Consider the following 21,533-nt stretch of genomic DNA (forward strand, 5'->3'; position numbering starts at 1 on the left):
AGGATGCTATTAAAATAGTACAGCAAATTCTCTTTCTAGTAAGAGTCAGGTGATTTAGGGGTCTGTTTGCACATCCTGAGCTTGGCCGGGCACATGAAAAGAGGAAGGTTTGCTTTCTCTCAGAGCATTATGTAGAGGCAGAGAAAACCTTCCCACATATACAGGAACACATAAAACAGGTCCAAAAAATAGATTCAGAAAGAAAAAGTCAGCAGTAATGCAAATTAAAGAAATCTGTATTAAATTGTATATATTTAAACATTTTCCTTAAAGAGATCTTTACTTGCAATAACATTTTAATATCTAAATTTACATTTGCAGTCAGCAGAAATATCTTTATCTAGAACAGCATTTGCAGTATCACAAGAAAGTATCTGTAAGATTGGACGAGTGATATATTACATGTCATATTTTACAAAGCAGTCATATTACAATCCTGTGGTAATCATAAGATGTCATAAAGATCTTCATCAACCAGGAGGCTTTATTTTAGACAGCATTAGCCCAAATGCTCTTTGTTCCCTGGTTCCAGTACTATTCTTCAGAAACCTGTCTCAGATGGTCTCTTTGCCTGCCTGATACCGTTGCTCTGGGAACTGGCTTCTCCAATGTGGCATTGAAAGAATGACAATTTGTTATGTTGCTTTAGCAATAATCTGATAAAAAATAGAGATCACGAATAATTGGAGAGTCCTGTCTAACTTAAGGCCTAAGCCAGATTTCTAGGGCAGCAATAAATCTAGATCTCTTTGAAAAGTCAGATATCTAGTCAAATAACTGGTACAGATCACAGCTCGCTGAAGCCTCACAAGGAAAGACTGTAATTAATCCTTGTAATGCAGCTCCTATCCACATGTGACTCCTCTGAAAAGCTCTTCTCTGGTACATGTGGCCACATCGTGTGCCATCCACAATCCTTTATTCTCTAATAGACCAGCTGAGAGGGGCAGCTGGCCCCAGTGACGTCCTGCTGAGCAGGGAGGAGCTGCTCTGGCTTGTACTGTCCTTGTCCCTCAGCAGAGCAAGAGACGATAGGCTGTGGTGAGTAGCAAGTTGGCCTTTTGTCAGTGCCCTTGTCCTAGTCAGTCTTATGCACGGAAGAGGAGAGTGACTTTTTAATTCATTATTGTAACTAAGTTCATGATCATAACTAAAGTTAAAAGCTTATTCCAGCTTTGAGAAAGTGAAAGGACACTGCAGACACCTGTCAAAATCAAACCTTGTGTGCAGGTGGCCTGAAACAGCCTGGGCACTGAGATGGAAATGTTTGGGCACATCCCTACCTGTCCTGCCTTGAACTGATCTGTCCGTCCTGGAAGGAATTTGGACTGAAGCTGGAGGAGCTGAGTGCTGCTGGGGCAAGTGCACAAGTGATTAAGAACAAAGGGGTGTGCCATTCTGTGCCCACAATGTACAGTGGGCTGTGCAATGGTTGTGCAGCTGCAAGAGGGCTGCCCACCAGCCAGGGAGAAGGGACCCACTGGAAACCTCACCCAGATGCACCCCGGGAAGCAGAGGGTTTGCACAGCCAGGGTAAAAATAAGTGTGGTACCTGGCATGTAGGGAGGGACTGAGGTGTCTGCAATCATTGGTGCAGGAGGCTGGGGCTTGTTCTCTTGGGTTTCGTTCCCTTTAGCTGAAATTATCTGGCAGCTGAAAATAAACCCGAGATGATGCTCTGTTCCCTTATTAGAGGCTGCACACCACAGCAAACTCTTTCCATATTTTATTCCAACTTGGTGTATGAGAACAGGATCCTCCAGCTATGACAGTATGTTTGGAGAGATGCAGCATATGCAAAATGTGTCTTTCTTTTGATTTAAAAGATATAATGAGGATCTCACTATCACTGATAAAGAAAAGTAAAATTTGCACATTGGGGATTGATTTAAAATTAGTTTTCCCTGGACTGAAATGTTGAAGCTTGATGTACTGGTGGATGAATGGTTTCCATTTACTAGGTTCCTAGAAAACATTTAAAGTCTGAGTTCTAAGTGGCCTGTCTGGTTTTGAGTTTATCTTTTTCTTGCCTTAAAAATAGTTGGGCTTGAATATTCTGGAGCAAGTTATGAGATAACATACTCTGCAAAAGGTGCAGAGTAACCATAACTGGCATATGCTCATAGCCTGGATTCCACCCACTACAAATGAATCTTCTAAGCTTCTGTGAAGAATTTAAACACAAGGTAAAACGTAATTCTACAACACGTGCACTCAAGACATACAGCCTGCAAAAAAACCCTGAGAAACGAACCCCATCAATCTTACCTGAATGTTGTTTTTATGATGCTTGGCTGCTTCATTAAATTACAATTTTTGCTTGGTACATAAATTCTCAGCATAAGTTTGTATTTTGTTCTATGTACATCTTAAGAATACAGCAGAAAATACCATTGCTTAGCACATTAACAAAAATCACATATGAGAGGTTTGTCAAAATACCTGTATACTAAGTTATATACAATTCTGGAAATCCTTCTTTCTTCGAATTCTATCATGTTACTCTCCAGAAACCCAATCTGTTTGTCTTTAAAAGCTGAAGTACAGAAAGTATGCTGATGAAACAACTCGAGCAAAAAATATTAACATTTCAAATTCCACTTTTAATTTCAAAATAAGATGGAATGGATCACTGCGTGATGGCAGCAATCTTTTTTTTTTTTTCACTTTTTTTTCTTAAACTAACTGTCTCTGATAAGGGAACATGTGAATATTGCAAGTCCTAGTTGGGGTCATATGCCCAAAAAGATATGGATGTGGTGTACTCACATTGTGGATAAGTGTTTTATCCCAAGGTGCACTATATTGTATGCTCCCATGTGCAAAAGTGAACATGAGTAGAAATGTGTGTTCTGGTGGTTGATACATAGCTTTTAGAACGTAGATATATTCACAATTCTCAGTTTGTGTTATTTTTCTCTGAGAAAAAGTCCACCTCAATGAGCAGCTCAACTGACCGTTGTGATGGCTGGCGTCTTCCCACCTTCCTCTCCTTCGGCCCCTTCGGCTCCTGCTTCCACCTGGTTGAACTTACCCAGCTTTTTCAAATTCTCCAGCGCGGATTTGAAAGTGTCCTTCAGGCTGTTCTCCAGGACCCACCCTTCGCTTTCACACTCGGGGTCTTCGGGATTGCTGATGCTTTCCAGGGAGGTGTGGAGAAGGCGCAAGCCAACCATCACCGACATCTGTGCCAGGCAATGGGAAAGGCAGAGAGCGTCAGCCACACCTGATACTCCCGTCCCATCCTCACTGTGCCCTGCTCTGGGCTGCTGGTGTGAGCAGCAGCTCTGAGGGGCTGTGTGCCCCAGGGGCCTCTCCACCTGCTCTGGCAGAGTTGGTGCCTCCTGGGAGGTTTAATGCAACCCTGGCTGCTGTGCACGAGGTGTGCACAAAGCAGTTTGTACATGCAATGACCTTGGCCACCATCCACTTAGTTTTAACTAAATATTTTTACTTTGCCTTGACCTTAATATGTTTGGTGAGCATATTAAGCTAATCAAGGAGATATTAATGAATCAGTGTCTCTGCAGAATGGAGCAGCATTAGGATTTGAGCCATCAGTTTGTCTACTTCAGATTCTGATTTTGTTTTAACACAGGTGTGTGCAAATAAGGAAACCAAGGCAGCAGGTGATCTCTCCCTGGTTCCATCTAAAACAAATTTATATTTCTGATCAAATATTACCTAGTCCCAGCAGCCCTGACTGAGACTTTTTCTACCATGTAACGCCCCTGACACTGGAAACACCCTGCACTTGCCTCCAGTGAGAAAGTGTGTTTTTAACCAGTCTCCTGCCTTCTAACACCATTCAGAACAATCTGACGTCACTGTTGTGGTGCTTATGAAGAAAAATGATAGATGAGTGAAGTGGAGAAAGAAAGAAAAGGCATCTCCCAGAAGAGGCAGCCTGGTGAGGTGGTAGAGTGTCCATTACCCTACCCAGTCTCCCAAGGAACTGATTACCTTTGGTCCTCCTAAACCCTAATGGCTAAAGAGGCTGGCAGATTGGAGGTTGGGATTCAGCCATACAGCATGGCCAAAGGCAGAATTCACATCTGGCTTTTGGACTGGAGGGACTGCTCAGGCATGTGCTTCCATGGGCCATCCATCAGCCTGTCCATTTTGGTTGTCCTTCTTGTGTGTGATCAGTGGCTTCAGACTCTTGGAAGACTAAAGCTGCATTTGGCTACTCTTAAAACTTGCAGATGTTCATAATACTCTGCCTTCACTCAAGATCAGAAAGGGAAAAACATTGGTCAAACAAACAAGCTTCATCAAATACTTACATATCCAAAGACAAATTTTCATACTGCTTAACACAGGAATGTATGACTAGCCCCACTTTGGTCACTAAGGAAGTTTCTAGTGGCTCTGAGTCTGGAAATAGTCTCATCTAGCCATGACTATGATGACTTAAACCAGTTGAAGCACTATTCTATAAAAGTCACAAGAAGTGACAAATCCCATCACATTAGTCTTGGGATTTAAAGCCTTTGACATCTTCCTTCCACTGTGAGCCCAGTTTTCCTGCTCTCACTCATGAGACTGTTGTCTTTGAAATCAGTGGCTGTTGCAAGTGCAGGTTAACAGGGCTGAGTGCAGGAAAAGGCCTCCATGTTGCTCTCTACTTATGCTGCCTTGCTGTCAGCAGATTTGTTTGGTGATTGACCCTCCAAGTGCCACTATTTGACAGCCAGTGTAAGTGGCCTGGCTTCCTGGATGGCTCTAAGTCACTAAATATGAGCATGCTTTAATAAAGGAAGGTGCTTGTGCAGCACTGAGCATCTGACCTGTCCTTGAATAAGAGTTTGGGACATTTTCTCTCAGTTTAAGGCTTTGTTTTCTTAAAAACCTTTCTAAGCAAGATTTTGAGTCCTTGAAGTTGAGATTCCTTAAAAGCAATGCAAAATGTCTGGCCTCTTATCACCTCCACTGACCTGAGCCTGCCTTCTCTGCCAGATGAGAAAAGAGTCCAGAAGGATGAGACAAGTATCTGGTAAATTAGTCCGTCTCCTATATGATCACAGAGAGTCTTGGGCCACCAGTTTAGCTGAAGTCTTGCACTAGGGAAGGCATAATGCCATGCACCAGGACATGCTGGGGGTGACTGGCTGACAGCAGCTTGGCAGCAAAGGGCCTTGGGGCTCTGGATGACACCAAGTTGTCCATGAGCCACCAACGTGCCCTTCTGGCAAAGTGGGAAAATGGTATCCTGGGCTGCATTAGATGAAGAATTGTCAGCTTGTTGAGGAATGTGATCTTTCTTCCCCTCTGCTCAGCCCTGGTGAGGCCACAGCTAAACCTCCAACCTTAACCAGTCTGTGAGTTGTGTATTTGGGGTGTCAGGGCCCCAGGGCGAGACCAGTCGTGCTGAGTGATGACTCCCCTGTCTGGAAACTCATGTCATTTTACAGCAACTTTAAATCACCAGAAGAGCATGGCCACAGTGTTTCTCCAGGGCTGCCCAGGCTGTATCCCCTGCACCACAGCATGCTCAGCCTCTCCATCTGGAGCAAACTGTGTCCATCTGGAGGGTCCCTCCTGCCTGTGGGCTGCGTTTGGAGATTACCAGGAGTTCACTCCTACTGTTCAATGCATCAGAGAGCTTACTCTCCACCTCAGGATATGCACTGTGCCTCTTGTGCGTGTCTCAGTGCTCTCCTGGAGCTCAGTGCCTGTGGCACATGTGGGGGGAATCCCAGGATCTCAGCTGTTGCAGCAGCTGTGACCCATTGAGACCCATGTGTTTGCACAGGTGGAGGACCTGGAGCATCTCAGGAACCAGCCCTCTATTCCTTTTGAAATGCTCTATTCAGGGCACCCTAGGACCTCTTTTTTCCTCTTTGCTGGCTGAGGCAGGTCAAGAAGACATCCAGGCTTGCTCTTCTTGACCTTCTGCAGCGCAGCCCATCTGTTTGCCAGGGTTTAGCCTGAGGCGGCTTAGCCAGAGCAGGGTGTGATCTTTTTTTGTCGCCCTCATGACCGGTTATCACTCATGGGAAGCCTAAAGCTTTTGTTAGGAAAAGCAGCTTCTAGATAATATATTAGCATTCTTTTCAAGTAGAAGTTTTGATATTTCAAAATATGTTCATTCTTCCTTGTGCCTAATATAGAAAGGTGAAACATAAATGGCTTTCCCTGAGGTTCCCACACCTGTTTGATACATTACCTTTTTCTGCATCTCCAAATAACAGCTGTGATTAGTATTTCCCTCCATGTTCTCTCCCCCTTCCAACACCTCAATTCCACCAACCCAGCTGGAAGAGTCCTCCACAGCCCCCAGAAGGGCTTTGCTGGAGAAATAAGCAAAGTCCACGGTGAGTCCACAGTGGCTGCAGGTGTAAAGCAACCCAGGATTTTGCTTTTGCATTTTTCTGTGACTTCCCAGGAAGTCAGAGGGGAAACAAAAAGCACAGAACCAGCACTGCCCACTGGGCTCACCCTGCTCAGACCCACATTTACCTTGGCTAGGAGTTGGGACCTCTGCTGCCCTCCTACTCGGCATAAAATTGTTTCCTATCCTGACCAGAATTTAAAGGAAGTGGTTATATTTCAAAAGTGGTTATTTTTCAAGGGAGACTAAATTAATGTCTGTTTCCTGCTTTGCTTCCTCCCTTCAAAGTTTGCCTTAAAAGCAAAGGGAATTTTAGACCCAAATTTGGGCCCTTAATGGTAGAATATCAGGCAAGTCATAAATATTCAGGAGGGCAAGTTACTGTAACCCAGGATCGTGTTGTTTCTTTAAAGCTTTGCCCTAGAAGTCCTCTGATTGCCCAAAAAAAGTCTCACCTTCTATTTTGAAAAAGACAAAGAAGGGAAGATCTTATTCTCATTATGCCACAGGCTGAAAAAAATCCAGATGTACTTTGAAGAGTTAGACATAAAGCATTTTTATCACTGCTATTAATGTTAACATATCACTGTCATTAATCCCTTGCAAGTTAGCAGAGGTATGTTACAGTTTCCTAGTCATGATTTTTTGCAGCTGGCATTAGTATTTTTGTGCAGTTTTCCCCTGAGTTTTTGAATTTCTTCATGACTTTCAAATACAATTGAAATTCCCCTTTCTTCAAGAACTTTGCATCTGAATCTGGGCAAAAATAAAGAGCTTCTCTTTCTTTTCTTACCAGAATAACAGTGCAAAGAGGTAGTACATTTCTCTGCAGTTCGGAGCAGTTATTTTTAAAACAACGCAACATGGAATAACTTTATGATTTTTTTTTTCAGTTCACAGATTTAGGTAGGTGTTTATTTTCTAAAAAGCATCTTCATTCCTGGAAAGCTGTAGGCCAGTGCTTGTATCAAAATGTAATTCATCTTTTTTTAATTTGCATGTATCTAAATTTTTAAAAAGGCAGCTTGAATAATTTAAAATAGGCAGTGCCATTTGCAGCAGCCATTTCAAGGGTTGGAAAGGATCTGCTGCACCCCAGGGAGCTGCACCCTCCCTGTTTTCCAGCAGGACCAGCCTGATATCCTCATCCAGCACCTCACGTTCCAGCCCCCGTGCCACTGCCAGCCCACGCTCCCTGAGCATTAGTTAAACACCCTGGCTAGAGAACTGGCCATCTCCCAGAGGCAGGAGGATGTGTTTGCCTCACATTGGATGAGTGGAATTTTATCAGCCAAGCTGCACTTCAGGTTATGCACTTCAGGTGCCCACAGACACTTGCGCTGGACAGTGTTGGCACCTGTTTGCATTTTCATCGTGGTTTTGGGAAGCAGAGTAAAATAAATTTAATCCACCTGCTTTACCTAAGCCAGTTTTTCTGACCAAAAACCTTGGTGGAGCTGATGAACGACCAAATGCTGCCCTGAAATCATTCCAATGTGCATGGCTTAAAGTCTTGCTTTCTTGGGCACATAACCCCTTTAACTGCCCTTTCTGTCCCCCTAATTATTGTCATATCTTTCTGATGTGCTGCTTTTTCGTATTTCTCATTCCCCACAAATGGTGACACATGAAATTAATGCATGTGGACAGCAGAGCCCTCGCACTCTGTTCCCTGCTCAGCACCTTGCCTTTGACAGAAAATCCCTCCCTTTTTCCCTCTTGCTGTGGGATACTCGAGGCTCTGGTCCCTTGCTCTGCCAGAGGAGCCTGTGATTGTCAGGCCTTACTCAGATTGTCTGGGACCTGTCAGGCCTTACTCAGACGTTAGCTATCAGATAATTTCTCAGCCAAGCAACGGGGAAATTTCTTTTAAATAGATCAGATTTTCACTCAGAAGTCCACGCTGGAAAATGCCACTCTCCTGCAGAGCTGGCACTTCCCTGGAGTGTGCCTGAGGGGAGAGGGTTACCTCAAAGAGCCAGACGAGGAGGATGACGGCGCCCATGGAGCTCATCATGCCGCTGTAGTAGTTGAGCAGAGCTTCCCGGCAGCCGCGGCGCCACAGGTTGAGCTCCTCGGTTTGGTAGTCGTAGCTGTAGTGGGCAGAGTTGTTGGTGACCTGGTACTGGATGCAGGGCCTGGGCGAGCTGGGGTTGCAGCAGCTGAAGGGGACGCCATCCACCAGGTACCTCCCGTCCACGTTGCTTTTGATCCGGCTGCGGGCGAGGGCAGAAGGAAGCGTGAGTGAGCACACAGACATGGAGCAAATTTGCACCAGGAAGGAAGCAAAGGCAAGGAGGAGTTTCCACCGTGCCTTTTCTCTGCGTCCCCTGTTCATACAGCAGTCTTTGTCCAGGATCTCCTTCCTCTCTGAAATCCTTTTCTATGTCAAGGCTACACTGAAGCTGTCATTAGCTCTTCCTGGTAAATGCGTGCTCTTGGGTCGCTTCTCCAAAGAAATTGATTTTTAACAAAAGTAAAGGGAAGAGACAGTTCAGGAGGGGCAGTCAGGAAACAGATCACAGCATAGTTAGGGTGGAAGGGAGGTGCTGGAGCTCACCTGAGCTTGAAAAAGAACCCAGAACAGCCTTAGGAGCCACCATATCCAGCTAGACCACCGATCCAGCAAACCTAACAGCTTCTTTTTGATGGTAATAGCTCCAGGGAGGGGTTGTGCATTTATTCTTGGCTTGGGAAGGTAGCCAGTATTGAAAACATAAAATGTGCTTCAGCAACAGGATGTTGCAAAATTTCCAAAGTCCTTGCAGGAGCTCCCAACTATTGTTCATCTGACACTGTGGTTGTTCTCCATAAATAGTCATTTAGCCTGGTGTCTTAGGAGATGTTTAGATGAGAGATAACTTAGAAGACAAATAATTCCACTGTCTCTCCAAATAAAGCTATAATAAAAGGACTGCAGTTCTAAACCAGGCCATTTGGTTAGAAAATGACAGCATGGGGAGCTCCAGTGGTCTAGAGAGGCAAAAAAAATCTGAGTGTCACTTGTAGCTCACTATATGTATGGATATTTTAAAACTGTGTCGTAGAGAGAGAGGTGATTCCAACTATCTGGTGAAGGAAAATTCCACTTTGCAATCATGACCTAAATATATCTAAACAGCAAACACAGTTGAGGTTTTCTCTCTAAATGTAAAGTGTGGTCTGGATTGGGTCAAATTCCCATTAATGTATAAATTCTCCACTAGTTTCAGAGAGACTGGATCAAGCCTTTGCTTTACAAATAATATAAAAATCCCATTGAGTGGGACAGACTCCCACCTTCCCTGGAATTAAAGAGAACTTTACTATTGACTTCAAAGGTGCCAGACTATCCCACCAGGAATGGGAGCCAGGATTGTGCACCACCACAGAGTACAAACCTTGAATTTGCTAACACCCATTTGTAGATTTTTAATGCCCTATTTCCTGCCTCAGTAGTACAAAGAAATTACCTTGAGTCTCAGTCCCAAACAAGGCATCAGTTATTAAGGACAGTATAACCTTGTTTTCCCTCTGTGCATTGCCCTTCCACTGCTGCTGGATTAAGTTACAGCTCTCAAATCTCCATATAATGCCGGCAAGGTTTTTTCAAGTAGTTATTTATACCCATGGGCATACCTTCGCAATGGAAACACCCCCTTGTTAAATAGTGAGTGTATTTGTAATAACCCTGCAGTGCAATAGGCTAAATCTGTAACAGTTTTCACTAAAAAGTCCTCCTTCAGAATTGCAAAACCAACCAGACCACCCAACAAGTCAAAAGAACATGCAGAGAGAGACACACAAGTGAAATACCATTTACACAGTCAGGCAGGGTTCCCAAGAGATCCCAAGAGATACACAAAGCTTTTTTTCAAAATTACTTCAGACATTTTTAATGCAGGCAGTATATTTAAAAGGCAGATTGCTTCCAGTTTACAGGACCCATTATACAACCACAGAGTATGAACATTAATGAATGATGTTCCCAAAGAACTCTGAATAACCATCTCTTTGCCCAGTGCTTAATTTTTTAAAAGGTTGTGGGTATTTATGCCCAATGCTGTTTTCTTAATTTCAACGGTTCATTTTGTTCTCATGTTTATTTTCTGCTTGAGCTTACTGCACCTAACCTGATTTTGGGATTACTGCCTCTTTGGGCACTGACATCAAAGCCATTAAGGTGTTTCTGGTCAACAGCCTGGTCTGGTTTGTATAGAAACAATAAATGAGTGCTGCTTTCATCCGAGGTTTTAAAAAATTAGGCACAGGAGAGAACTTAAAATCCATATGGCTACAAGGGCCAGTGTGTAAAGCTAGGAACATCAATGACTGTTGATGCTCAGTATTATCACAGCAGTGAAGCAATCCACTGCGTGAATACAAAAATAAAATTCTAAATCATAAGGATCTAAAACACATGAGTTATTGGCAAAGTGTTACTGCCTCTATTTATTTCCATGCAGCTGATTAGCTGCCAATATCTATGTGGAGTTTTAAAAGTGCTATCAACAGTATATCTCCAGGGAATTCTTTTTTTAGGAAATTAATAAATCACATTGACATCTGCCTTAGGATTAGTAAAGTTCTGATACTTTCCTGTTGATTTTGGGAATGTTGCTCAAGGTAATGGCTGAGTAATAAAGAGGTAAAAGATGGTGAAAAATATTAGGTCTACTTACATCACACAGAGTAAGAGTGAGAATTGTATTTTGGTGCTTTATATTTTATGTTATGGGTGACTTTAGAGGAATTTTTCCGGGGAGGAAGCAATCTAGCTGATTGTTGGGGATGCTTTATTCCACAAGACCTCATTTCATACAAACCCCCCTCCAGTCAGTGCCTGTCAGCACTTGAGGATAATATCGATCAAGTATCAATACCACCTGATACAAACCCCACTAAGTCACTTACTCTTTCACTTCTTTGGAGCTGAAGTCCAGATATCTGTTGCTGATCCACTGGATTTCAAACCAATCTTTGTAGCCGTTGTTGCCACAGCACTTGAACTCAATCTGGAGCATGTCGATGGTCTTCTTCATGAAGCATCTTCCGGGGGTGTCTGTGTCCCGGTAGAACTTCATGCCGTTCTTGAGCCCCTGGGCCAGGGTGCTGTCCAGGGAGCCCCGCATGAGAAAGCAAAGCAGAGCAACGAAGAAAATGAGGATGTTAAAGACGCAGCACAGGGCCAGGTAAGGTTTCAGCAAAGGCTTCCACTTGGCAAATTTAGTGGGATCCAGAGAATCGTAACAAATTTTCCCAGCAAAACCATTGAAGGCGCAGGATAATATACCCATCAATATCAAAGAATTGGGCACAAAGTGGCTTTCATTATTGTCCATCACTTCGCTTCGCTTCCGGAGCTCAATTTTGAGGAACAATCCCATGCTAAAAACAAGGATTCCAGCAAACACCGAAAACCAGTTCATGAGCCATAGTCCCTGCGCTAGTTTTACCCGTTTCTTCTGATTGAATTTGACTTTCAGCAGTGCCATCTTTGTAGTGGGAGATGTTGGAGGATTTCACAGCCTGGACCCCTATTCTCAGCGTAAGCAACTCGAGGAAGAACCATTCAGGCGTCGGAAGAGATCCCGAACGGCACATCGGGAAGCGAGCCGCTGCACAGTCCTTCCATCTTGAAGTCCCCTGGTTAGGATTCCAGCAAGTAAAATATTCGAAGGTCCCACTTAGCAATTTCACATTAGTGAGAATAAAGGGCAATTAGCACCTACAACTATTTCTGGTGGTTTCTTCCAAGCAAAGGAGAAACACTCTCAAGGTTTCAAATGATTTGATCTGGATCTGCAAGACGTCATTCTAATACCTTTAATCATTTGATCCAATTTGGAGAAATGTCTGTCAACAGATGAGTGGAAGTAATCCCTCATTTTACTATTTAGTAGATTTGTGCTCTCTTATGATAGGCTGCTGGGCAGAATATGAAACCCCAGAGATATAAAAAGATCTTTGTTGCCAGAAGAATATGGAACCTTTGAGGAAAAAGGAAGAGGGCTCTGGATTAAAAAAAGTGCTTGTATACAAACATACACTTCCCCACCATGATCCTGATATATTCCTATCAACAGCCAAACACACATTCTAGTCCTTATACTTCTGCGCTGACTTGAGATGACATCCTGTGGCTTATGTGTTCTGCAAGCAGATAAGTGTGTAGTTCACAGTGACCTAAAAAAACTAAGCTTGGCATTTTCTCTTTAGTTCCAGGGCTTGCACCATCTCTGGGTCTTGGCAGGAGAGGAGGAGAAAGGAAAAGTGCAGAGAAACTCAAGAAGTAAAACTTGGGCTGAAATCTAGAGATGCTTTTATAAAAAGTGAGCTGGCATGAGCAGCTTACTGGATAATCACCAGGCCAGGCAGGGGAGCAGGGCTGCCCAAGGAGACCGACCTGTGAGCTTACAGCAGGGAGGAATTCAACTCAGCAGCGGAGAGGGACCCTGGGGATGTTGTATCTGAGTGCACAGGAGGCACCCCGGGGATCCTTGGGCTCTCCTGAAGGACCTGCAGCCGGCTCTGCTTTCAGGCTGAAGTGGGCAGAAGGGAGGGTACAACCCTCTCCTGTGGCAGTGGTCTCTTCCTTTCACCACGGAGCTGCTTCAGGCAGGCAGAGAAGCTGGGCTTTCACTCATTCTGCTGCTTGAGGAGTCTTACTCACTTTGAAATATCATCTCCCACTCGCCCCACACAGGTTTGGAGCTACTGGGAAATGCCTGCACTGGCTCACCCCTGCCACCACAATGCACAGTGAACCTCAGGCAACCTCCAGCAATGGAAAATTATCCTGCAGGGGTGTGAGGGCATGGGTGCTAACGCTGCAGGGGAGAAAGGAGGAGCCCCAGAAGAGGGACTGGGAGGCTTCTCTCCTGCCTGCCAGCCAGACCTGCTGCTGCCACCACCCAAACACCCTGGGGGCATCCTCTAGTGGCTGCCAGCAGCATGGCCAGCAGCCCTCAGGGACAGAGAGGGGAAGGGATCTGCCAGGGGGAAGGCGAGTGTGAAAAATAATAATGACAAGAATTAAAAAGCCCAAGCACTGAAAAATAGCGTTTTGGTGGTCTGCTGCTCTGTGGTACCATGGATGCTGCTTAGTTACCATTTGAGATCCTGGAATGCTGACTGTTCCTTCAGGAAGGATAGAGGCTGGCAACTCACTTCTTCCTCCTGCCCTAATAGAAGGGGTTTTTTGCTGGACCTTTCCCAGCCTATGCTGGTGCTATTGCAGCGAGCTGCAGAGCAGCTGGTAACTGGGATTTTTCTAAAGCAAGCCTGGTTGTTTGCACTGCTGTTGCCCTTGCCGTGAAGAGCGAGTGTGTAAGAGGAGAGAAGGAAGGTGATTATCCATCAGGGGCTATTCTCTCCTCTTGCCGTGAAGTGGATGAGAAGTGCCGTTTCTTGAGAGAGATTATTCATGTTTTTGTGCAGTAAGTCATGGTGCTGAAATGACATCTCTCCTGGCAAAATATACTACTACCAATGCAGAACATGTTGCATCTCACTGACTCTTTCAGGGCTCAGCTAAGAAACTTGAATTTGGAAAATGTATTTATCTGACAGCCTGGAGTTAATTCTAGATAAAGGACCTTGAAACCATTTTCTTTCTTGTCTTGACAGTGACACTGTAGTTAAAGTGGAAAAGAATTCTCCATCAAGTCTGTGGGTCATGAGGCTATTTAGTGAAATATTTCCTGCAGGACAAAAATTAGTAAACTTGCCCACAGCAGATGTAAGCCTGGTGCTGCTCTGGATATGAGTAATTTCGTATTCAGGAGCACAGATGAGTCTAAATACCTGTCATCTTAATAATTTAACATTTAGATACCCATGATAAATCTGATGCAGCAAAATCATGTAAGTGTATAAAATACAGTGTTTCCTCTAAGTCAGGAATGTAAGTATTGAAGTAGAACATGCAGAACATGCTTCAGGGCTCACTGATCCCTCCACGTTGACTCTTCTGCCTACAAACAAAGGAAATGGGAGGGGTCCCCATAAATCATTGCTAAATTGCTAGTGTTAGCTGGGAGATGAGCAGTAATTCACCTGATGTTCAGGAAGGGAGACTCAAGTACTAATTAGACCTTTGAGACTTCGAGTGGTACCTTTAAAGTCATCACAGAGAGCAATTAGCACTACCAAAACAACCCAGATTAGGAAAAGTGCTGTTTATTTAAGTAGTTTCAATAGTTCAATGCCAGCTGGGGACTTCGAGTGGCAAAACCTGCCCCACCCATCAATTTAACTCGTCCTGTTAAAGTGGGAATTAATGCTTCCCCGTTATCCCAGACACGGACAAAACCTGTGAAAGCATCGGCGCAAGCCGGCCAGCCGAGGGCTGTCTCTAGCAGAGCAACCTGAGCGAGAGGAAGGTGATAATCGAGAAGCGTTTTGGGGTGTAGACAGGTTAAAAAAGAAAACTCTTTTTGCCTGGTATCTGCTTTTCTTAAAAAGGTTTTTCTTGGCTGCAATTCGTCGTAAGTTTGGCACTTACTACCGCTTTCTACTTCAAATAGAAAATGCTGAAACTTATCCATAGCAGGTAAAAGCTAATTGCTGCAAGAATGTTTGAGTTAATGGTTTCCTCAGAGGTTGTCTATTAAATTCAAATGTATAATTCATATGCCAATATTGGAGAAAAAAAAGTAGAATAAAATATTCAATTATTGATCTCACTATGAGTCTGTTCAAATTCAAAATCTAGTTAAAAAGTATAATGTGTATGTGTAACAATACAATATCGATACCTTACCTAAAAGCTATGCCTGCTAACCTGCATCTAAGCTACAAATTTATCAGTTAAGAGAGAGGAATGTAAACAATTTAATCTGGTATTTGTTAAACAGTCTGGTACTCAGCCCAGGACCGATCTTAATCTTTCCATCTTCAGGAGCATAAAACATAAAACACATAAATGCCTGAACTATGGAAGTGTCCTCAGTTGGTAAAAAGAATAATCTCCCGGCCCAATCTTTCTTTCACACTGTGATATGAAATGTGTGCCTTTCTGAGGCTTTTTTTCTTTCCTTTCCCTAGAAGTGGTTATGTTTCACTGCAAGAATAATGATGTCTGGTTTTACCTTTGATGGGAAGCTGTTGTGTAGAGAGGTTTGCTCATGTACCCTCGCTTATGGTTTTGCTTTCATGTGTAACTCACTGGTGTGTACAGGGACACTCCTGAGGAACAATGCGATAAAAACGCCATACCACACTGTACAATTGATTATCAGGTGCAGAAAAGTCTGATTTATGACTTGTTTTTTCCTCCTTGCACAGGTAACTTGGTAGGCTGTTATTTTTGTGGCATGTGAGGTGACTGCAGGTTCTGAGGCTGGGAACAGAGGCAAGTTCTAAATTCACTGCTGGGATTGTTGTAAATCCTGGGAAGGGTGATTTGACCTGGTGGATCCTGTGGCTCCTGAATTTGCTGGGGCACTCTGGGAGAGCTTTGGTGTGGTTTTGTTCTGGGTAGTTCCCAATATTTCAGTCATCATCCACGCGGTGTGTAGCATCTTCAGAAAACACAGTTTTTTTCTGACCCCCAAGATATTCATTACGAGTATTTATTTGTATTATTGTGATGCCTGGGGTGTAACATTCACTGCTCAAAAAATAAGAGAAATCAAAATTTATACTTGCAGAAGCAGGAAAGAAGTATGTTGGGAATTAAAAGAAGCTTACAAGAAGCTCACGATAGTCATTACCACTGGAAAACTTCTCAGCACAACAGGTGCATCCTCAAGTCAGTCAGATAGATCAGATCATGATGTGAATGGAAATGCTGAAATTTCCCCAAGATGCATAGATGCTTTTTCTTGCTATTCCCGTCTTTCCTTATGTGTGATGAAATTGGCTGTTTAGTAAAATCTGAAGCAATTCCAGGTAAAGCCACTGAGATTTGAACCTTGTCTTCATGCAGCTATTGCTTAATAAGAAACTCTGGGAAAAAAATATCCAAGGCTTCAAAACCACAATGCATAAAGTGTGTAGGAAATTGTCCTACCTGAAAGGACAGGTAGGACCTGAAATACCTAGGTATTTCCTACCTGTTTTTTCACACAAGCATTCTACTACGGCTCACATCAGAATCCATTTAAATGAAAGAGGGCTGGATAAAGAGAGAATGCAAGGAACTCCATTTCTGTTCCTGCTATTCAGAGAAGGAGGGGCAGACAGAGGGAAACGCCTGGATGACAGAGGGAAATGCTTGGACCACAAAGGGAACAGAGAGGGGGGCTGATCCCTCTCGGGACAGACCTCCAGGTGAGCTGATAGCCCCACGAGAAGCAGCAGCAAAGCTCCTGACTGCTTCTCTGGAGACAAGTTTTGGTCTGTGCTACCCCTCAGGGCCTCAACAAATGCCAGTGCTTAAAGCTCTGCTGTGGGCTGGAAAATGGTCTCAGTTTTCTCCCACGGGTTCAATGTTGTGTATCTTTGCACAGGAGTTTTTTATTTCCTCCACAGACATGAACTTTAAAATGCTGAATAACAGCCCTGTGGTGAGCTGAGGAACTTTCACTGGCTTTAAAGCTTTTGGTGTCAGCAAAACTATTCCCTTGCTTCCACACTTACAGCACGTTTTTGGCCTCTGGAACAAACATCTTGAGACAGGAAGTGATTTATCTGATGCTTTGTCAGTTGAGGAAAAACCTAACGTCATGGTGAAGCTACAAATACTGTGAACTAGACTTTTAGGCTTTTCATGTTCAGTAGTTACTTTGTAATTCGTTTGAGCAAAATAATCTAGACTCTATAGTATAAACCTCCCAAAATAGATGCTAAGAAATGCCATGAAACTAGTTTTAAGCAATAGCTGAGGAATTAAAAATACAGATTATATCTATCCAACTATTCTGTAAAACAGATATACATATAGTTACTCCTAGCATGCTTTCAAATACTTAAAAATTAATAAGAATTTAATTCTCAATACATCTGATTTGCCACTTTCCACTAGATTTGAGTGGAAAATGGACCCCCAAACAACTGTAATTTGGGGTTATCAAGCAGCATTCTCTCACTCACATGGCATTTTACCTCTTTCCTACCTAGAAGGGCTTGCAGAGTGCTGGGGGTTATGGTATTGCACTGTCTGCAGTGGTGGTATGAGATTGGAATGTTCTGGGACACACAAATGGCAGCCTGATAGTGCTTGCACTAATAGTGACTTTCTTTTCCATATTAGTTTAAAAAATTAAAATATTAGTGTTGCTATCTAGTTAGAAATACTTAAGCATTTGGTTTTTCTTCTGTACAGATCCCCAGAAGTTGAAATTTTTATACTAAATAGCCCATGAATGTGCTAGCAAACTTTTACTGGTGCTTAAGTTCTCATACTGCACTAACATCTGTTTAGAAATAGTTTTGTATTTCTGTTATGGTTCTACATTAGGAGAGTATAATTTAAAAAGGATGCATGAAAACATGTGCAACTCTGTGTGTATATACATATGAAGGTATATATTCAGAACTATAAATCCCATTTAGGTTATTTGCCTGACCAAACTTTTTTGGACTTGCTGTTCTCAAACTGAACTTCCTTGTTTCATGCCATGCCTGAGACCAAGAGTCAGTTACCTGTTTTGTATTACAAAGGTAATCTTTGTGCAAAATCTTTAAGGGAAAGTAATTGTCTGGCACTATGTTCCTGAAGAGTCTTACTTGCTGATTTTGGTTTGACGTAAGTATTTGAAGGAAAGAAAACATTAGGAACTGGGATGTCAATAACTGACTTGTGAAAACTGACTTGTCACCAAGGAAGCAATTTCAGAGTGAAACTGAAGCCTAAACTTTGGGCAAGTGGAACAAAGGCATTACTGTAGCTCCTATAGGCTGAACGATTTGTAGCCTCAAGGCTAGAGGATGGTAACAGCAGTGATCTGTCATTACCAGGACCTGTGGAGAACAAAATCAAGTTCTGTACTAAGATGGGTATGTTAAAAGATTTTTGAGAGCCTCAACTGATCACACCTATCATAATTTATAACAAATTGTAAATTATGTACATTAAAGCAAGACTGACGGTGTATTCTTTAAATAATTTTTGATATTGTCAGTGCAAAGAAGAATGGTTAATAAAGGGACAACTGTAACAATTCAAAACAAATATATTTGAAATGCAAAATCCAATTCAGTCCAAAATATACATTAACAGAAGTAAACAAAACTGAAAGTTGTCAGGAATATAAAAAAAAAATCCCTTTTCCCCATCCCTTTTAAATTAAATATGCTGAAAACAACTTATATAAAAAAAATTTTAGCTCAAAACCAGTCAAGCACCTAAGTGAAGTTTCAGGTACTTCTGCAGTGGGGCAGTTTTTGATGGTTCAGCTAGGATTTAGTGTCTGTTAGAGGCACATAGATGATGGCTGCACAGCATAAATACTTTGCAGTTTTAAAATAAAGCTTTATGCTAAGGCAAGATAAGTAATTATTTCTCGCAAAATGTCACAAGTTAAGGGGTTTTAGAAACGTAGAACTGCTGTGTATACTTTATGTATGGCCAGTGGTCACTTCTGCACCACTAACAGGGCACTGTAAGGACACTGCATTCCACAGTGCTGCTACTTTTTTATAATTTAGCAGGAATGAAGAGACTTATGCAAGATGACATGCAATTTTAGAACTGGAATATAGCACCTCATCTTTCTGTTTTACTGACTACCTCTGTCAACACTGCCCTTATGCAGTAGCAGAGTGCTGCAAATTAGGGTCACAGCACACAGAGCCTGCTGTCTGGTGAACTAGTGGGACATTCCTAAACACCTCTCCCCTGAGCTTCAGACTGCAGAGGAACAGTTAACCCAATTCTCTGCTGTTCACCTGCACTTGCTGCATGCCTCCGAGCTGCTCACAGAAGAACATCCTATCATGTAACGTTTACAGACTGTGAAGCTTTAGTATTTATATAGACTCTGAAAGATTGTTAATTTTGAGCAATCATTAATATATTAGGAAAGCATCATATGTTTATTAGAGCACTTTTTTCCTTTAGACTTATGTCACTTGAAATAAAAACCTAAGGACAACTTACAGATTTAACCTCTACCAACAGAAACTGGATCATCATTGCATCACAGCCCAGGATGAATTTCAGTCGGCTACGTGGTGCAGTTACAAACTCTTCCTTTAAATTAACCTTTTCTCCCTCATTACCTCACAGCAGTACTGTCCTGCACTCCCCATAAGATATAGTGTACTGCTGTCAGTGAGAACCACAAAAATATGAAAAATTGTGTATCTGATCTTTTCATTCCAATAGAATTCACACTACTTGCAGCTAATTCAGATTCTGCCTGGGTGAGTGAAAGCAGCACGACATCTTTAACAGAGGCTCACTGTTGTTTGTGTATCAGTGGCCTTTGCCTCACCTTAGGTAAAACTCTCAATGAGGTACTTCAGAAGTTGGCAAATCCCACAGTGATACATAAAGACTTTAGCAGCAACCTGTGTAAGAACAGTAAACTCTATTTGACTGGTATTCTTCAACTAAGAAATCCAGCCATTCACAATTTAAATACTCAATGGAATCATTTAATGGCATATCGGAGATTAAGTCCCACAGTTTGTGGATCAATGCGTTTACACCGAGATCTCTCGCACAGCAGAGCTGCCTCCACATTCAGTCCCAGGAAGTGATTCTCTCCTGCTCGGGGATCAGGCTCCAGTTGGGTGAAGGCTTGTCCGTCGCCAGCCAGTCAAAGTCATCCACCAGGTTCCAGTTGTTACTGTTTCTGTCCAGCCCAGACGACTCGAAATCTCCCTCGATACCTGGGTAGCTCCAGGAGTAGGGGGCGAAGGAGACCGCAGTGCAGGCCTCGATCACGGCGCGGCTGGTCACCTGCACGTAGACGCGGCAGTCGCGGGTGCGGTGGGTGCGGAGCTGCTGGCAGGCCAGCGCCAGCAGGCAGTCGCTGCAGCCGTCCACCAGCACGGAGGTGGAGACGGGCCCGCAGAGCACGGTGCAGCCGCGGCAGTCGCGCACCCGCAGCGTGTTGGGGTTGCCGCGGAGCCGCACCCGGCAGCCGCGCAGCTCCGACAGCAGCACGTCCCGCTGCAGCAGCTCCGCGGGGCCGAGCTCCAGCTCCTGGTCCTGGGCGCCGCTGAACCCGCACAGCGCCGGCCCGCCCGATTCGCCCTCGGCGAGGCCGGGGCCGGGCGCGGCGGGGGCCTCCGGGGCGGGCTCGGCGGGGCGCGGGGCGCTGCCCGGGGCCGCTTCTTTCTTGAGGGCGCGGAAGGCGAATTTCTTCTTGGGCTGCAGCTGCTGCCGCCGCGCCGCCAGGTCCCCCTGCAGCCGCGCCACGGTCTCCTGCCCCTGCCGCACCTCGTAGGGCGCCAGGAACCGCACGCTGCCCGTCAGCAGCTTCTGCAGCGCCTGCAGGCGGGTGGCAGCCTCCTCCAGCGTCCCCGCCGCCAGCAGCGCCTCCACGGCCTCCCGCTCCCGGGCGAAGGTGGCCAGGAAGAACTCGCTCTGTTCCTCCTTCACTACCTGCGCCTCCTTCTTCTGCCGCTGCCGCTCCACGCCCTGCTGCCGCTCCGCTTCCCGCCGCTGCAGGCGCTCCGGCAGCACCACGGCGGAGGCGGCCGAGCCCGCGGCCACCTCGGGCTGTGCGGGAGCCACCGCCGCCGCCGCCTCTCCCGGCGCCGCCATCTTGACACTCGCCTCCCCTGCGGTCACTAAGCGGCGCGCCGATTGGCTGCCCGCAGCCCCGGCTGCGTCGCCACCGCCGATTGGCGGCCCGGGAGGCGCGCGGCGGGGGAGGGCGGGAGGGCCGGAGGGAGGGGTCTCCCGCGGTCTTAAAGGGGCCGCCGCCTCTCCGCGGGATGGGGTGAGTGCTGGCGGCAGGTGCCGCGCGGGGCGGTTATCCCGCTTCCCAAATTAGCGCCCGGGATATAAATAACCCCCCGCCCCGCTCCCCCCGTGCCTGTGCGGAGCTGCCTGCTCCTTCCCGCTGCTGTTTACACTCCCCCACCCCGCCCGCGCCGCTCTCGGGCCGCGCCCGTCGCCGCTGGCCCTGGGCGCGGGGCTGCGGCGGGCGGCGGAGCCGGGGCGGCTGAGGCAAGGGGCGGCTCGGCTCGGCTCGGCTCGGCTCGGCTCGGTGCGGGGCCCGGGCGGGAGGCGGCGGGGCCGCAGCGCAGAGCTCCACCTGCCCTCCCGAGCGGGGCCGGGCCGCCCCCGTGGTGCGGAGGTGCCGGGCGGTCAGGCCCT

General features: G+C 45.1%; 3 protein-coding genes across 3 annotated transcripts in view; 1 reads left to right on the forward strand and 2 right to left on the reverse strand.

Moving 5' to 3' along the window:
- Positions 1-244: 244 nt before the first annotated feature.
- On the reverse strand, positions 245-12,316 carry PRPH2 (peripherin 2). Its single transcript, XM_085054935.1, has 3 exons — positions 11,228-12,316; positions 8,304-8,550; positions 245-3,185 (listed from the first exon to the last, which is right to left on the reverse strand). The coding sequence occupies exons 1-3, from the start codon at positions 11,806-11,808 to the stop codon at positions 2,949-2,951; spliced, it is 1,065 nt and encodes a 354-aa protein (XP_084911061.1). The 5' UTR covers positions 11,809-12,316; the 3' UTR covers positions 245-2,948.
- A 6,098-nt stretch (positions 12,317-18,414) lies between these two features.
- Positions 18,415-21,085, reverse strand: TBCC (tubulin folding cofactor C). The gene has a single exon (XM_085054942.1). The coding sequence runs from the start codon at positions 20,973-20,975 to the stop codon at positions 19,947-19,949; it is 1,029 nt and encodes a 342-aa protein (XP_084911068.1). The 5' UTR covers positions 20,976-21,085; the 3' UTR covers positions 18,415-19,946.
- Positions 21,086-21,095: 10 nt separating this feature from the next.
- BICRAL (BICRA like chromatin remodeling complex associated protein) overlaps positions 21,096-21,533 on the forward strand; it is a 45,365-nt gene continuing 44,927 nt past the window's right edge. The window contains exon 1 of the mRNA XM_085054940.1: positions 21,096-21,153. The gene's annotated coding sequence lies outside the window, so the exon portion shown is untranslated. The remainder of the gene's footprint in view (positions 21,154-21,533) is intronic.

Source organism: Lichenostomus cassidix, chromosome 3 (assembly GCF_008360975.1).
Source record: "Lichenostomus cassidix isolate B80296 chromosome 3, HeHo_3.0, whole genome shotgun sequence".
Lineage (NCBI taxonomy): Eukaryota > Metazoa > Chordata > Aves > Passeriformes > Meliphagidae > Lichenostomus > Lichenostomus cassidix.

Bases quoted from the DNA above. Each gene is read 5' to 3' on its own strand.
- PRPH2 (XM_085054935.1), bottom strand. From the start codon at position 11,808: ATGGCACTGCTGAAAGTCAAATTCAATCAGAAGAAACGGGTAAAACTA. The intron at 8,551-11,227 runs GTAAGTGACTTA...CCTCGCCCGCAG, and splicing joins AGCTCCAAAGAAGTGAAAGA to CCGGATCAAAAGCAACGTGG. The intron at 3,186-8,303 runs GTAACCCTCTCC...TGCCTGGCACAG, and splicing joins TCCTCGTCTGGCTCTTTGAG to ATGTCGGTGATGGTTGGCTT.
- TBCC (XM_085054942.1), bottom strand. From the start codon at position 20,975: ATGGCGGCGCCGGGAGAGGCGGCGGCGGCGGTGGCTCCCGCACAGCCC.